At 49.0% G+C, this 16,046-nt stretch overlaps 1 protein-coding gene across 4 annotated transcripts in view; it reads right to left on the reverse strand.

Moving 5' to 3' along the window:
* Positions 1 to 13: 13 nt before the first annotated feature.
* VDR (vitamin D receptor) overlaps positions 14 to 16,046 on the reverse strand; it is an 81,638-nt gene continuing 65,605 nt past the window's right edge. For all 4 annotated transcript variants that reach the window (XM_090052099.1, XM_090052102.1, XM_090052101.1 and 1 more), the window contains 6 exons: positions 13,528 to 13,712; positions 11,914 to 12,019; positions 10,563 to 10,731; positions 9,641 to 9,792; positions 6,965 to 7,081; positions 14 to 6,111 (listed from right to left, as the gene is read on the reverse strand). In XM_090052099.1, the coding sequence (XP_089908225.1) occupies positions 5,852 to 6,111; positions 6,965 to 7,081; positions 9,641 to 9,792; positions 10,563 to 10,731; positions 11,914 to 12,019; positions 13,528 to 13,712 (989 nt within the window). In that variant the 3' untranslated portion in view covers positions 14 to 5,851. The remainder of the gene's footprint in view (positions 6,112 to 6,964; positions 7,082 to 9,640; positions 9,793 to 10,562; positions 10,732 to 11,913; positions 12,020 to 13,527; positions 13,713 to 16,046) is intronic.

A 16,046-nucleotide genomic window follows, 5' to 3' on the forward strand; every position in this document is an offset into this window, starting at 1 on the left:
ATGTGAGCTTTCCACAAAGCGACAGGCTTTATTAATAAGGTAACAACATATTACAGTTATACATGTAAGACAGCATCCAGCGTCCTGTGCAAAGCTCTGAAGGAGATTTCACATTCAGACATATTTCTTTCCGGCTCCTCATGTCCATTAGAAAAAGCTCAAGGCAAACAAGAGGGGACAGGGAAAACAGGCAGCAATCACCTCTAGTCATCGCTATAATTAAAAATAGAGATTTCTCGATTAGGTCTTCCTACAGATAAAGTGCACAGCCTTCCCATCCTCTAGTACACAAGGCAACGACAGAAATCTGTTTCACAGTCAGAAGCGTCTCATGGGATTGTACGCGCCTGTTTTACACGCTGAAGGGGGGGGACGGGAGCGTTGCCGCATCTACCAACCCAAAAGCAGCTTTAAATATGATTTCTAGGTTTAAAATTCAATTTACAGTTTACAATAAAGCATTTCCACCTATATTAAATAGTTATGTACATGTCAACAATCAATCATCTGACAATTTGTTGCAATTATTGGATTCATAACATATATCTATATAGATATATAGATATAGATATCTATCTATATAGATAGATTTATCTATCTATATCTCTCTAGATAGATAGATCTATATATCTATATATAGCTATGTAGATCTAGCTCTCATCTATGTAGATCTAGCTATCTATATCCCTATCTCTATCCATATAGATTTATCTATCTATATCTCTCTAGATAGATAGATCTATATATAGCTATGTAGATCTATCTATCATCTATGTAGATCTAGCTATCGATATCCCTATCTCTATCTATATAGATAGATGCATCTATCTATATCTCTAGCTATGTAGATAGATATATCTATCTATATCTCTGCCTATATAGATAGACATATCTCTATTTATCTATAGATAGAGATAAAGATATAGAGAGATACATATATATATCTATACATATAGATAGATCTATCTATCTATCTATATATATTTATTAACAGGCTCAATATTAAAAAGCCAACCAACACTATCCCCCCCACCCCTCAAAAACACACATGTTCTTCTAGCTGAGATTATATCAGACCTGTGTTTTTTCTGGTCCCTGACATGCTGAGTTTCTCTCAGCATTTACTGCAGTACTGATTCTTGCCCATGGCCTTTTCCACGCATTGGTTTACCCAGAACAGCAGACATGAAGCAGGATATACACAGAACAGACCTTCACACAGCAGCTGTCGCTTCGTGGCACAGCAATGCCGATGTAAAGCTGGAATTATAGGGGTAAGACACAGTTTATAGCCGCCGAAAAATAATAATCACGGCCGTGGCGTGTCAGGTGGCTGTGCTGAGCTTGGGCTGAGAGCGTGCGGAAGGGAGTCATGGGTGTCATTCAAACACTGGGTTACATCACAGCTCATTCAAAAGGGTCTTTTGAAGGAAAGAAGAATATCTTTTTGAAAATTCCCTGTTTCCAGAAAACAGGAAATCCCACAACGGTAGACGTTTTCCCATTGAAGGTGGGATCTGAGAGTTGTGAAATAAATTTTAAAAGAAAAGATCAGTTGTGGAAGCCACGTCCATTCCCTGACCACTTACAAATTGTATCTGACCTCCTCCTATTTTTAAAGCTCCCAACATCTGAGCCCCTGAAAAGGGAACAGTCCCGTGCCTATTCAAAGCAGGAACAGCTGGGACGAGGTCTCCCCTTCCGCCCCAGTGGGCTGGGGACGGCCAGCAGGCTGCAGTGCCTCGTGATGGCCAAATTTCCAACCTGAAGGAGGTCGAGCTCAGTCCGGCACAACGCCGCTCCTCCGGTCTGCAAAGGGGATACGTTGCTAGCGGCACAGATGCAAACACCAAGAGGCCGCCCATCATTTTCAGTGATGGCTGCAGGTGAAGTGCAGCCATAAACGTCCCTGCCCTGAAAAGCTTCCAGTCTAAATGGCACGAGTGGGTGTGACGGGAAGGGGGCTCCGGTTTGGGAGGGCAAGGTACTCACAGCTGGGTTGCTTATTTCCCACGGGAGCTGGGCTTGGGGAGAGAAGAGCTGATCCAAGCAGTAGCAGCAGTGTGGAAACAAGGCACATCATTGACAGCAGGGCCAAGGGGCCCAGGGAACGGCAAGCCCTAGAAGAACATGGGTGGATCGCGTGGAGGAGGGAAGGCAAGGAGATAGCCAGCCCTCTCCACAGGTTTCCTGCATCCAGCTATGTATCTCAGCAGCAGGACTGCAAGGAGCCTGGAGAGGATGGGGGGAGATGGAGCACGTTGGGGTCAAGAACAGACCTCTCCCCCACCCTTCAGAAATGGGGCCCAACATGTTGCTTGGGTGCAAGCGGATAGGAGGTGACTCGAAGGCGCAGGCACCACGGGATGAGATGCTCGGAGGAGGGTTGGAGCCATTTTCGAGGCAGTGCTTCCTTATGGATAAATTGGGTGCTTGGCTAAAGGAATCGCTTCAGCACGTCTGGGGAACCATCCCGTTGTTTGCTCCTTCCCAGAAAGCTTTCAGGCTTCCTCTGGAGGTTGTTCTCCTTGGAGATGTCACTCCCACCCCCATGAAAAATTGCATTTGGCTTCACCCCCCTTTATGCAAGAAGCTCAGATTGCAAGAGACTTTTGGAAGTCGGAGGAAGGAACGAGGATGCTGCAGTGCCCAGCACTGATTTAGCCCCAGAAGGAAACCAGGAAGAGACAGATGAGGCAGGAGGGTGGAAGCAGGTCCCAGGAGTGGCAGAAAGTCACCAGGGCTGAGACAGGCAGCCTTCGCTGCAGGAAGAGGACAGGCATTTAGCAGAGCGCCGAGGCCGTGAAACGCATGCATGTAACGGAGAAAGTCTTTGCAGACACTGAATTTTTGCTATGAGTGAGCAGGCCCAAGGAGACTGCTCAGACTGGGGCGTGGAGGGGCAAACGACCCAGAAGGGGAACCGGGTGGCAGGCAGGATCCAGCAGGACTAGATAAAAGACCAGAGAATGAAGCAAGGGGAGAGTCCAGCCCAGGGCTGCAGAGGCAGACAAGACATCAGCAGCAGCAGGTCACAGCTGGGATACAAGACACATCTGTGTTTTAAGGCACCAAAAAAAGCTGACAATTGTATTAAGACACAGTGATTTTCTTAGGAGGCTCGGGAGGATGGCAGGAGGGACATTCACTGCACTAGAAGCGAGCTCAAGGCATGTTGTTGTCCAAGGATCCGCTTTCATTCTTGCCCTTTTCGCAACAACGGCTGGGCTGAAGGCAGTTTGCCAGAAGAGGCCGGGCGTTATTTTAGATAGGATAATTTGTTTCCCAGGATAAATCCGAGGAGTTTGTTAATCATTCCAGACACGTGGATTTAAAAAAACATTTTTTTTTAACCCTGGGTATGAATCAAATTCCCCTTAGTAAATGTTTATAGACCCGTCTTAAAAAACCCCTCTGTATTTTAAAAGACCGACACGTGCGCAGGCACACGTGCACACACACACACACACACACACACACACACGCATGCACGCACACACACTGCTACCCACACTCCTGAACTCTGCCCATTTAAAGTGCGTTTGAGTGCTGACGTGCTGATACACCCTTTGAAAAAGCAGATGACGACATCACACCAGGGCTTTCCTATTCTATTATTTCAAATTCAGCTTTTCAGGCATATCGCCCTCCCCCTGTATATAGTTAAACACAATCCTGGCTCTCCAGCAGCAAGTACCTGGATATGGAGGCTATTGGTACGGGTTGCTTTTCAGGGAGAGGTATGTGATGCAGCCCCAGGGACAAAACAAAAATAAACGTGGGGAGAAATACTCTGATTTCATGTAACCCAGAAGAATAGATGGGTGGAATCCCTGCTCTCCAAAGTCACTGTTTAGCCTCTATTGTAGGATAAATGCATTTTGCTTCCAGAATCAAGAATTTTGTGACTCTGCACTTCATTAAAATAGGCACATTTCCCTTGTCCCAAACCTCTCAGTCCAGGCGAATGCACACCCCTATAAGCTGTGCTTGGAAGTTTGGCATGTGGGAGAAATGGCTTGAAACACACTTGAGGCTTACGCTTGTCTGCTCCATGCTGGTGACTTTCTAGAGGCAAAATGCAACAGGAACTTTCCAGTGTTAGTGCAAAAGATACAGGAGGCAGCAGCTTGGCCATGCGTGAGCTGTCTGCCAGATGATTCTCTGGGATTAGAGAAATGAATATCTCGTTTGCAATGGCAGCGGTGGCTGTTGGAGAGATGTCCAGGTTAGCAGATAGCAAATTTCCATAGTACACAAAACAGAGCCTCTCCTCTGCCATACAGGATATCCCACGTGACTCCATGCAGGGACCTGTGATGCTCTTGCTTCTCTGGCTGGCAGCTTCTCTTCAGTCTTGCCTGCCCTCTTCCTAGTGTCAGACTTTCAGGCACTGGAGATCTCTGCTTCTCTCCACCAACCCCTACCACTTGCTGTGGGTCTGGACAGCACTTTGCACAATGGGGCCTCTGATCTGATGTGTCTGTAGGTGTGAGCATGATACAAGTGTTGGTATAGTCATGGTGGAGTCTGGGCCCTTCCCACGGTGGGAACAGGGCTCCTACACTACAAAGAAAAAGCTCTGCAGAGCCTAGGCTGGTTCATCTCAGGGCTCTTCTGGGTTGGGCCTGTCTATGAACATTGCTGCGGCTTCCTTCCTTCATTATTGCAAATGTTCCTGCTGAGAAACAAGGACTCCTCTAGAAAAGGCTGCAATCTTGCTGCAAAATGGGGTCTTTTAGGGCACAGAGGGGGAACTCCATAGAAGCAGAGGGAGCTATCATAAGACCTCACACTTAGCAGGCTCAGCAGATCTGCCAAGCAGCCCTTTGTCGTCCGGATCACAGGCTGTCGGGGGGGACTGTAGGTCCCTGTGGGTTCTCCAATTTCTTATCTCGCCCACTAGTAGTGTTTGAAACATGGCAGGAGCAGACTTGGCACTGCTTGTTGGCTAGTGTGGATTCCTCTTGCTCTCTCGCACACCTGCATGGCACTTAACACCGCAATCCCTGAGACCGGGTGAGCTCAGACATCCTGTCTGTTTGTCACGTTAACAGTGATGCAGTCACCACAGCGTACCATGGCTTCAGAGCATCCTCCGATTACACGCGCCTGGCAAACAAAGCTGTCTCTGAGGCGATGGAGACTCAAGAAATCAGTCCCACCAAAGGCAAGTTTTTAAATTCTTCCTAGATCAAAACCTCTTTTTAGTGCTGAACAAGCAGGTGGTGCTCTGCAGCCAGCAGCAGAAGGCAGGGATTCACATGTGGGGCTTTACTTTGGGATGGAACAAGGCAGAAACCCTACCTGAATGGCACCCAGGTACAAGTGTTTTAGGAAGGGGAACGGAGGGAGAGCTAGAAAAAGGACACCCTTCCTCTCAGCCAGGAACATCAGTTTGTGAGAAATCCCCACCCATTTCTTCTTCCACATGGCCCAGCATTGGAGCTGCCAGTTTGAGGTTTTCCTTTGTAGAACACACGAACAAAGAATAAAAATAAAATAAAATAGGAGCTGGTGTGAGGCAGGGTCCGAGCACGAAGGTTGCAGCCAGCCATACAACATCCAGAAAGGGATAAATCGGCCGCTTCCAGAAGGAAGGCAAGGAGAAAAGCCACTCAACGGAGGGGGGAAATAAATGCTTGGCTGGGTTGCTCGCCGCTCTGCAGAAAGCCAACCCAGGTGACTGCTGGTGTGCAGACAACACAGGACTTCCAGTAGTGTGAAAATGATCTGCCTATATACAACCCCTTGCTAAGGGGCACCCCCCTCTCAATTTGCTCACCTAAGGGAAGCTGGCCTGACTTATCCTTTTATTTCTGGGTGCTTATCCCTGCATCCAGAAAAAGAATCAGGAGATTTCATTGCCAAAGACTTCCAGGACCAGTGGCGTGAGCTGCATGCTGTGCTCCGGCTGGAAGGAGAGGCAGCGGTACTGTTTGGAATGCTCCTCGTTGAGGCTCCGCAGATCCGCCAGCTTCTGGATCATCTTGGCGTAGAGCAAGCGACTGCCCGGGGGAGGATGTCGGCACCGGATGTAGCTCTGCAGGATATTGGAGAGGCGGTCCTGAAGAGTCTCCACTAGCGTGGTGTCCTGCACGCCGGGGCGGTCTAGGAAACACCATCATAGAGTTAGATCAAACCCAGCAGAAGTGTCCTCATTGTCAGGACGGCTGGACAATGGAACAGGTTGTCCAGGGATGTTCACAGATTTATAGATGTTGGGGTCAGAAGGGACCTCAGAGGTCATTGAGTCCGACCCCCTGCCCTGGGCAGGAAAGAGCGCTCAGGTCAGACGACCCCAGCTAGGTACTTGTCCAGTCTCCAAGGGCTTCAGGAGTCTGGGATGCTGGTGTCTGGGATGCTTTAGGGACCACAAATCCTGCATCTGAGCAGAAGGCTGGACCAGACTAACCTTGAGGTCCTGTCTAACCCTATGGGCCGGATTCAAGTTGTAGGGAGGACCGAAGAGGCGACCACTTATTTAAGAGAGCCAAGTATTCATCTCAGCACCCTTGCACTGTCGCCACCCACGACATCAGCAGGACCCTCTTTCCATCCCCACGCTGAGGGTGCAGTTCTCATGACCCTCTACCAAATCCTCCACAATCGGGTACTTTTTGCAGCCTGCCCAGGAGAAGGTCACTCACCAAAAAGAAAAAAAAAGGGCTATTTCTGGCCAGAGAAAGGAGCTGTCTCTAGAATCCAGAGGGCCCTGCTGGCCTTCTCCTCTCTCTTTCACAGGGAAGGGGAATCCAGTTTGGGTTGACCTGCTGATTGCAAGATCACACCCTGTGTCTCTCTCTCACACTCAGCAGTGGCTGAGGGAGCTGAAGTCATGGGCCAGGCTCTGCAGGGTCTTAGCCATGAGTTTTGTAGGCCCCATTTTCTGGGTGCGGATGCGAGCTGCTCCCATGCTGTCTCGGAGCAGAGGACGTGCTGTTGGAGATGGAATCCCTCTTACCAGGGGAGAGGATGCAGATGGCCATGAGGAGCACGTGTTCCTCTTCGTGCAGGTTCAGCTTCTTCAAGCCCACCTGGAATTTCACAAGTGGCTCCAGCAGCTCCATGTTGTGGCCCGCTAGAAGACAACAAAACGCACCTGTCAGGGCAGCTCTTTCCCAGTGGTACCAGCAAAGCCCAATGTCACAGTGATACAGGGATGGGCAAGCCCCTTAGCTCGGTGGGGGCAGTTTGGTCAATGGCAAAGGCTGAATGTTTCTTCACCAAACTGCAGCAAAGGAGGTTTAGGTCGGATATTAGAAAAAACTCTCTCGCTAGGAGGGTGGTGAAGCACTGGGACAGGTTACCCAGAGAAGTGGTGGCATCTCCATCCTCGGAGGTTTTTGAGACCCAGATTGACAAAGCCTTGGCTGGGATGATGTAGTTGGGGCTGGTCCTGCTGGACCTCCTGAGGTCCCTTCCAACCTCAGGACCTCCTGAAGGATCTCCTGACGTCCCTTCCCATTTCCTATCATTTGATGATTTCTAAATGCCACGTCTCCTGGCAGAGAAAGCAACTAAACATTTGCTGCTTGGTTTTACAGAGAGATGTGAGCCTGCTGCTCTAGCCAGGAGGTCCTCTCTCCTCCTACAGCTCCATCACCATATCTCAATCCAGACCCAGAGCTCTAGGAAGAATTCTGTATCAAGGCCTCTTCCCAGAGCAAAGACTCTTGCTACACCGTGAGGTTTGGGAGAAGGGGCATTGTCTTAGTCTGTCTTTCAGGGATTCAGCACACAGCTGGCATCTTGCACATTCACAAAAACCCCGCTCCTTCAGGACAAGCCATCGTTAGCACTTGCAAAGTTTGGAAAGTTCTGCACATGGACTCCAGTCAGCTGGTGTCTGAAGCAGGGACTGGGAAGATGTACAGTCATTTTGTGTCTTACCCACATGCTAGGTATCTGTACTCTGTGGCCAGCAGACTCTTTACATGCATGGTGGCTTGAATTTCCACCCCTCTTCCACCAATAGGTTGTTTCCCTGCATTTGCTGTCGTAACAGGAGTGCATTCTTCCTCCGCTAATCTGTCTAGAAATGGGAACCTCCCTTTACCGGTACAAAGATAGCAGCAACTCAGGTGGAGATGCCGGGCATTTAGGTTTCAAGGCTAGAACGGACTGTTCTCACCACATCCTCCGTACGCCTCCATAGCACAGGTCTGAGAGTCTCATAGCACAGGTCTGAGAGTCTCCCTCAGGGCTTCCTGCACTGAGCCAGTTAGCATGCAGTTGAATTAGAGCCTCTCTCAAATGTTATTCTTGCTGCCTTCCCAAAGCAGCTAAGAAACATAAGAGTCTAAGTCCCATTTTCAAAAACTGACCTCAGCATGTAAGAAGCACCGGACCCAGTGACTTCCAAAAAGATTTTAGGCTCCTAAGTGCCCAGGTGACTTAAGGCAATCAGGACTTGTAGTAGAGATGATATCTTTTATTAGACCAACAAGAAAACCTAGATACCTGACAGGTGACGTAAGAGCCTTTGAAAAATTAACCCTCTACCACATCTCAGAATCTTGATTTCAAGGCTCCCAGTGACTGAAACCAATTCATGCCTACGGAAGACACCTCAGTGGATTAGTAAGAATCATAGAAAAGGAGAGTTGAGGGACCTCAGGGGCTCACATCTGGTCCAACCCCCTTCTCAAAGCAGGACTGGCCCCAACTACATCATCGCAACCAAGGTTTTGTCTAGCCAGGTCTTAAAAACCTCCAAGGCTGGAGAGTCCACCACCTCTCCGGGTTACCTGTTCCAGTGTTTTACTTCCCTCCTAGTGAGAAAGTTTTCCTTATATGTAACCTCAACTTCCCTGATGCTACATGAGACCATTGCTCCTTGTTCTGTCAGGCATTTACATCATCTTTTTAGTTCAATTTTTTCCCTTTACTTTCAACCTCCAGCCACTGGCTCCCGTGACACCTCCACCAACTACATCCATTTCAGACAATCTTTTTGTGTGCGTGTGTGTAAGACTGATCAAGTTGCCTCTTGACCGTCTCTCCAATAAACTAAACAGCCTGAGCTCCTTAGCTTCATTTTTCAGGCAAATCTTGACTCCAGGGTTGTACTTAGCTCCTTAAAAATGTTTAATATAAAATTAGCTCCTGTGGTAAGTGAGACACCAGCTAATTGCAAAGCATTGAACACAGGCTCCTTTTTTGGGAGTGGGAACACTAAAACAAGTAGAAATAGGTGGAGGAGGAGGGGATAATGCCTGCAGGGAGAACTTCTTGGCATCACACCATGCCCTAAGAGATTAGGGGATCTCTCTCTTTCCCCAGACATCTGCTGCTTTTCAAATTCGAATGGTTATTTTCCAATAACCGATTGGATCGTTCTATGTTCATACTATTCAATGTGCATCTTTTGCAGTGCTCATGGGGCTCATGTAGGAGGTAAGTAATGCACAGCTCTCATGCAGCATCAGTCAGCTTGTCTGTCTGTTATTGCTGTATCTTTGTATCCTCCCCAAACCTACGCAAATCTCCAGTTACATCCTCAAAGTGGAATCAACAGATTGTTGCATTTAAGGCCTGGAGAATCAGACCTGGACACAGTTTCCTCATCCCTCACTCACAGAGCTGTCACGGACCAGTGCTGTTCTCAGGGTAGGCTGGTATTTAGAAGCCCCCTTACCTTGGGTAACATCACTGACTTTGTATTTAAAGTCATTGCTGCCGCAGTTCCATGACATGTCCTCCAAGGTGAAGGACTGATTTGAGCGGAGCATAATGACTTCAATAGCGCTGGACTTTAGCAGGGCAATCTGATCTTCCGCCGTGAGATCCCTGAACACCGGGAGAGAAGGGAGGAGAAAGAAAACCAATGAAACCTCAGATCTAGTTTGCAAACTACCAAGTGTCAACTTCCCCAGTTTGGAAATATGCCTGCAAGCAAAGAGTCACTTGTATGATAATTGTCCTCTGCCTCCTCTCCAAAAAAAACAGAAAACTGCTGGGGCTAAGGGAACTGGCATGGTAAAGTGAAGTAAGAACTGAAGTCGGAGTGAAACACTTGTGATTTACAGTAGTTGGCCCACATTTAAAATGCTTAACTGAGTTTGGCATAGGGGAGAAAAAAGGACCCTAGTATTATTTGACATGCCAGGAGCTCGCTTTGTCATCTGGCCTTATTGGTATGGCAGGAACACATTAGAAATCCCGCTGAAGCTTGAGATTAATGTTGGGACTGAATAATGATCTGTCCCTGCCACCGGGGAGATTAGAGAACCGCAGCTGCTGCGCCTGTCATTTTCAGAGAAAAACAGAACACTTGTGTCCTGCAGCCACAGGAAATGGAGCCCACATTGTCGTCATCGTTCAGATGAGCTTTTTAGAGCTGAGTGCCTTTAGCAACTGATCCTGAGAACATGAGGATTATCAGCCAGTAGCATCTGATGGTGCCCCTTCCCCTCGCGGTTGCATCTCTCTGAGCAGTTCACGCCAGCATGGCTTTCTAACTTGGCACTATGTACAAAGCACCTTCGCTATAAAGACAGCTTTGATCCCAAGCACAAAGCAGAGACAAGACCCCCCCACCCCATGCACACCCTTCTCACCTGAACCCAGGGATCATCTTGGCAAAGCCGATCACTTTCTGTATACTGTAGCTAACCAGGTCGGCCAGGTGGGGAAGCATGGTGAGGGGCGAAAAGTTGATGCTCATAGACGCGCTCTCTTCAGGCTCACTCAGCATCAGGTTTGAGAACATGCCATGCTCCACTGAATCTAGGGAAAGGGGGTAGCAAGTTTCAGACTGGTTGCACAAAAACTTCGGGGTCTTCAGGGGAAAAGTTAAGGAGGGGAGAGTCAAGCTCCACAACCACAGTAGCCGGGGCACCACCCCAGCATCGGGCTCCCACGTGGCTTCGGCCAGGGAACAGCATGGCCAAAATAAAAGGTGGGCAGAGTGAAGAGTAGCCTGTCGGAGTGAGCTATGCAGGGAATTGCGGGCTTCCCTGGAAAGGCAGCTGCGCCCAGGCAGGAGAATGCCAGAAGCAAAAAGACCAGCTTTAATACTTCCGTTTCAAATGGCCTGTCACATTTATCCATACCCGCTACCTGCTCCCCAGCCACCCAGAGCCCTGTTGTGTCATCATTTCCTGGCACCTCACACTCAGCCACCAACACACCCCAAGCTATAAATTCCCTATTGCACCCTGGCAAAAATTCACCCCCAGCAGAACCTCCCCTCCACGCTCGTCCCCATCACCCCCAGTTTGCCTACATCCTATAACCCACCAGCAAGGCCTCCACAGCTCCACCCCAGCACCTGCCAGCCCAGCCAACAGCAATCCTAGGCCCGCAGCACCCTTTTGTGCCCCATGGCTTCACAGGCGGCAGCCCCTCTCTGAGCCAGGCTCCTTCCTGCTGAATTCTGGCACCAGAAATTTTAAATACATCACTATCTGCCTGAGCTCCTTTGAGGGTGATGCCTTGCAGGGGATCTGTCTTCTGCCCAGACCCATTCCATCACCAGCACCCTTCCCTCGAGACAGCAGAGGTTGTTTTAGAGCTCAGGAAGAGAGGACACTACTGGGGCTGAATTTCCCTTTCTTTGATAAACTTCTGCCATCTGAGCTGGTTGCCGGCAAGGCGAAGAAATGATACAGCCCCGTGCCAGTGCTCAGGTCCCCGGGCTCTTTAGGAGAGGTTACAAAGAGGTCTTCTTTGTAGGCTCTGACACAAAACCTACGGCACAGTGCAGCAAAGCCCTTGATGCACTTCAAGCCATGAGTAGGGACAAGAGTGCACTTCAGGACTTTGCTGGAGTGGAGGATTTCACTTCAGAAAGAAAGCATGCGAGTCTTAATCATCACTCCCTTCAAAATCCTATGTCAGACTTTGTCTCTTGCTTTTCTTTCCCCATGTGGCTGCTATTGGCAGAGGTGCCCCTGTACCACGAAGTACCTGGAGAAGAACCAAAAGGCTCGGAGGAATCTTCTGATGAAAAACCCTGCGTCAGGACAGACGATGACCTGGTCAGTCTTTGGTCCTCGCTGGATCTCACAGGAGGCTGGAAGAGAAAGGAGGTGCCGCTTAGAGATCACAGGGCTGACAGAGGACAGCTGCATTCTCTTTTATTCTGTCTTCCTAGATACCATAGTGGGCTTCACACACATTAGTCCCTGCTACAGAGCAGCATATGACAGAAAGAGGCTGTTACTGGCTCAGGATTCAGGTGGAGAGCTTCCAAAGTGCTCGGCATGGCACGGTTCTGGTTCCAATGACATCAATGTGTCAGAACAAGGAGCAAGACAGAAGGAGCAATGGGCTCAAGTTGCAGCAAGGGAAGTTGAGGTTGGATATTAGGGAAAACTCTCTCGCTTGGAGAGTGGTGAGGCACTGGAATAAGTTACCTAAAGAGGTGGTGGCGTCTCCATCCTTGGAGGTTTTTAAGGCCTGGCTCAGGGATGATCTAGTTGGGGTTGGTCCTGCTTTGAGCAGGGGGTCCCCCTGAGGTCCCTTCCCACCCTCATTTTCTATGATTCTATAATGCAACCATGCTTTTGGAAGCCCCACCCGTGGTGCTTTAGATTAGGGGTGCTCAACCCCCACCCTGAGGGCCAAATCCAACTTGCAGAGTCATGGCATCCAGCCCACAGAGCTCCCCACGGGTCAGGAAATTTGGTGGCTGGGGAGCGGTGGCAATTCATACTGCCAAATTCCCAAGCCCTGTGTGGCTGGATTGGGACCAAGCCATACCCTCTTCCCCCTTCCCACACAGCTGGCCATGCCCCCTCTTTGCTGCACAGCTGGATCAGGCCCACCAGCTGTTTCTGGCCTGTGGAGAGACCATGCCCTTCCAGCCCATGGGACCAAAAGGTTGAGCTCCACTGCTTCAGATTAGTCAGTGCTGATTGCTTCCCACAATACTGTGTCCAAAGTATCAGATCACTGGGTTTTTGCAGACACCCACTCCCCATTGTTCTACCAAGGACGTCTGTGGAGCTGCATGAGTTTGGCTTAACTGAAGCGCCTGGCATAATAAAAAATAGACACTTTATGGACAAAAAAAAGAGACATCCAGTCTGACGTGGACCACAGGACCCCATGCCAATCTCGCAGCCCGGCTCCTTCATGCTTTCCAAAAAGACACTCAGTCCTGACTTAAACAATTCGGACTCTGGAAAGTGGAGATGGCTCTTTGTAACAAGGGTCTGAATGACACAGGGGTGATGTGCCAAGAGAACAAGGCTGGGGGCCGGGGAGACGTTTTGACGTGGAGTCACCAAATTGGCAACCGAGCTTGGGCGTTCTCAGTCGATGGGTCCTAAAAAAGGTGTCAGGGGTTGTGGCCTCCACCTCCCGTTATGGTTACGGGTGAAGTTTCTCCTGAAACTGCGTTGTCAGACAGGGCGACAGCAAGGAAGAGGCTGAGAACTGCTGCTTGAAACCCATCAGAAGTCACGATCCAGACTTATTTGCCAGCAGATGGCCTCATTGTCACAGTGGATGGGTGGGTTTGGCTGGAAGGAGAGGAGAAAACACACACGCACACATACACCGGACCCCGGAGCCTACCCGGAACTGGGTGAAGTCAGAGTAGGTCGGGTCGTAGGTCTTGCGATGGGCCTCGAGCAGGATGTCGATGACGTTCTGCTGCTCCTCCGACAGCTTGGGCTTCATGCTCTCTTTCAGCGCCTCCTCCTCCTTGCGCTTCATTATCATCTCTCTCTTCCTCTGGACCTCCTCGTCTGTCAGGATGACTGTTTGCAAAACACATCGGGTAGTAGCAAGATGTGGCGGGGGGGGGGAAGGAGAGAGAGAGAGAACAAGAATCAAAAACCCTTATCCTGGAGTTGCCCACAAATCCCTAAAACTTAAGCATCTCCTAGCATCTCCAAAGACTGTGTCAGAGATGAAACCATATCCGTCTTTTGTTGCCACTTAAGACCTGTGTTTTCTCCCTTCTGCTGTAGATCTCCTGAAATAGAGGGTCTCTGCTGGGAGTCAAAGCCTCCTAAAGTGACATCCTGTCTCAGCTTACCCCCAGAAACTCTGGGTCCAGCTGGAGGTCAGGTCAGACGTTTCTTTTCTCTTTAAAGATGTCGCACGCCTGTCTGAAACACCAGTCTTGCTCTGCATGTGCCGTGGGATAGCGCTATCCCAACCCACGCCAATTATCTGCAGAAGGTCTGTGGAGCCTGGCATCCAGCCCCTCTCTCAGGCTGAAGGGTGCTGTATTGGAAAAGGCAAATCTGGTACTGCAGGGGACCAGGAAAAAGCATCCTATCCAAAAATCTTTTGTGCAGCAACATCTTAATTTGATCCCACCGCTGTTCTGCTTTCAATTAAGAGGTGTGAAAGCTGCTCAGCACCGGAAGGCAGGCTCAGGAGGCCAGGCTAGAATAGGGGGGAAAAAAAAAAATCACATCATCGGTGATCAAGAGAAGAGCTGTGATTCCATCGTCTCCGGCCCCTTTGGAAAGGCACAGCCTGAGAAAACCAGCGCTAAACAGAAAGTGTCCTTGCATTTTGAACAGAGAGAAAACAGAACAAAATGCGGGTGCGATGAATGATTACAAGCTATTCTTAGTCACTTTTGTCCTCGATGCAAGTACAGTAAACCTGTGTTTTTCACTTCTACCCTCTGCTTTCCATTTTTTATTCCCCTCCGCGAATGGCTCAGATAGCACTCTTGTGGTTGACTGCACGGCAGCTCCTCCTAATGAGAATCCTGTTTGTACTCAGTCCCGTGAATTAACCCGTATGCGCTACAGCCTCTGTTATCCAGGCAGGGTTGCACGGAGAGCATGCACGCAGCCCCTTTCTTTAGAAAGCTGTGGCTATTTGCAATTCCAGGTCCAGAAAAGGCATGTGTTACCCCCTCCAGCAGCTCTGGAGGGTGTAACCCCTCCTGTCACCCTCCTCTGACAGCATATGTGAATTAAGACCGCCGCGTTAAATTTCAAGAGTTCATTTTGTGCAATCATTTTCAGCTGAACGCTTATTAGGCACATCTTTAGCTCTTGTTGATCGGAACATGAAAGGTCCCAAAGGAAACCAAGCAGCCTCATTGCTTTAGAGCAGCGGTCCTCAACCTATTTTCCGAAGTGGGCCACACTTGCGGCTCTCAATGTGTTAATGTGGGCTGCACCCACACAACTTGCTTCCTGTGTATCAATTTAAAAAAATGCTTTGTTTTTTAAAACATTTGGCCTGCAGCAGCGTGCCGATTGGGCTGCATGTGGCCTGCGAGTTGAGAGTCACTGCTTTGCAGAGCCAGGCCTCAATTTAGCACCACAAAGCTATTTTTGGGCGCATCTACGAGATGCTTACCATGCATTAGCTTAATAACACTGCGCAATAGCACGGCGGTGAAAAACTGTGCTAATAGCCTATTGCAAAGTGTTCTTCGGCTAATGCACAGTAAGCATCACAAAATAACCATGTGCCAGCCCTACTAGTCATGGCGCATTTAGTTAGCACTTTATTAAGCAAGTACTAAACTAAATGTGCAGCATCTAAGGCGCACTAATGAACGTGTAGATGTGCCCAGTAAATACATCCTTTAGTGGGGATGAGTCATGAACTTTAAATGGTTCGAGGCATGAGTACACAGGAGGAAGCTGCACTCTAAAAAGTCACACTTAAGTGTATCCTTCTTTTTTTGGATCACCGATCTTTCAACCAGTCACTGGCCCATGAACAGATATTTCCTGGATGTTCTGGTTCAGTATTTACCAGAGTTTCAGGAGGTGGCCCAGGGTATTTCTCATGCCTTGAAAATAAAGGTGCATTGAGTTTGAGTTCTGAGCTCCAGAGATCTCAGGAAGTTCACATGGCTTTTCCCTCCTTTGCCTCTTGCTTGCCTGTTACACAGATGTGTGATCGGGCATAACGTTTTTGCCTTCCTCCCACTACTGGTAGTAAATACAATAATAATATATGGATGTGCAGTGCTGGTCTCTAGCTGAATGACATCTCTGTCTTTAGGGCTTATCATAGAATCAAAGACAATGAGGGTTGGAAGGGAGCTCAGGAGCTCACATCTGGTCCAACCCCCTGCTCCAAGCAAAACCAGCCCCAACTAGATCATC

This window comes from Crocodylus siamensis, chromosome 6, assembly GCF_052110815.1.
Source record: "Crocodylus siamensis isolate JL-2025a chromosome 6, ASM5211081v1, whole genome shotgun sequence".
NCBI lineage: Eukaryota > Metazoa > Chordata > Crocodylia > Crocodylidae > Crocodylus > Crocodylus siamensis.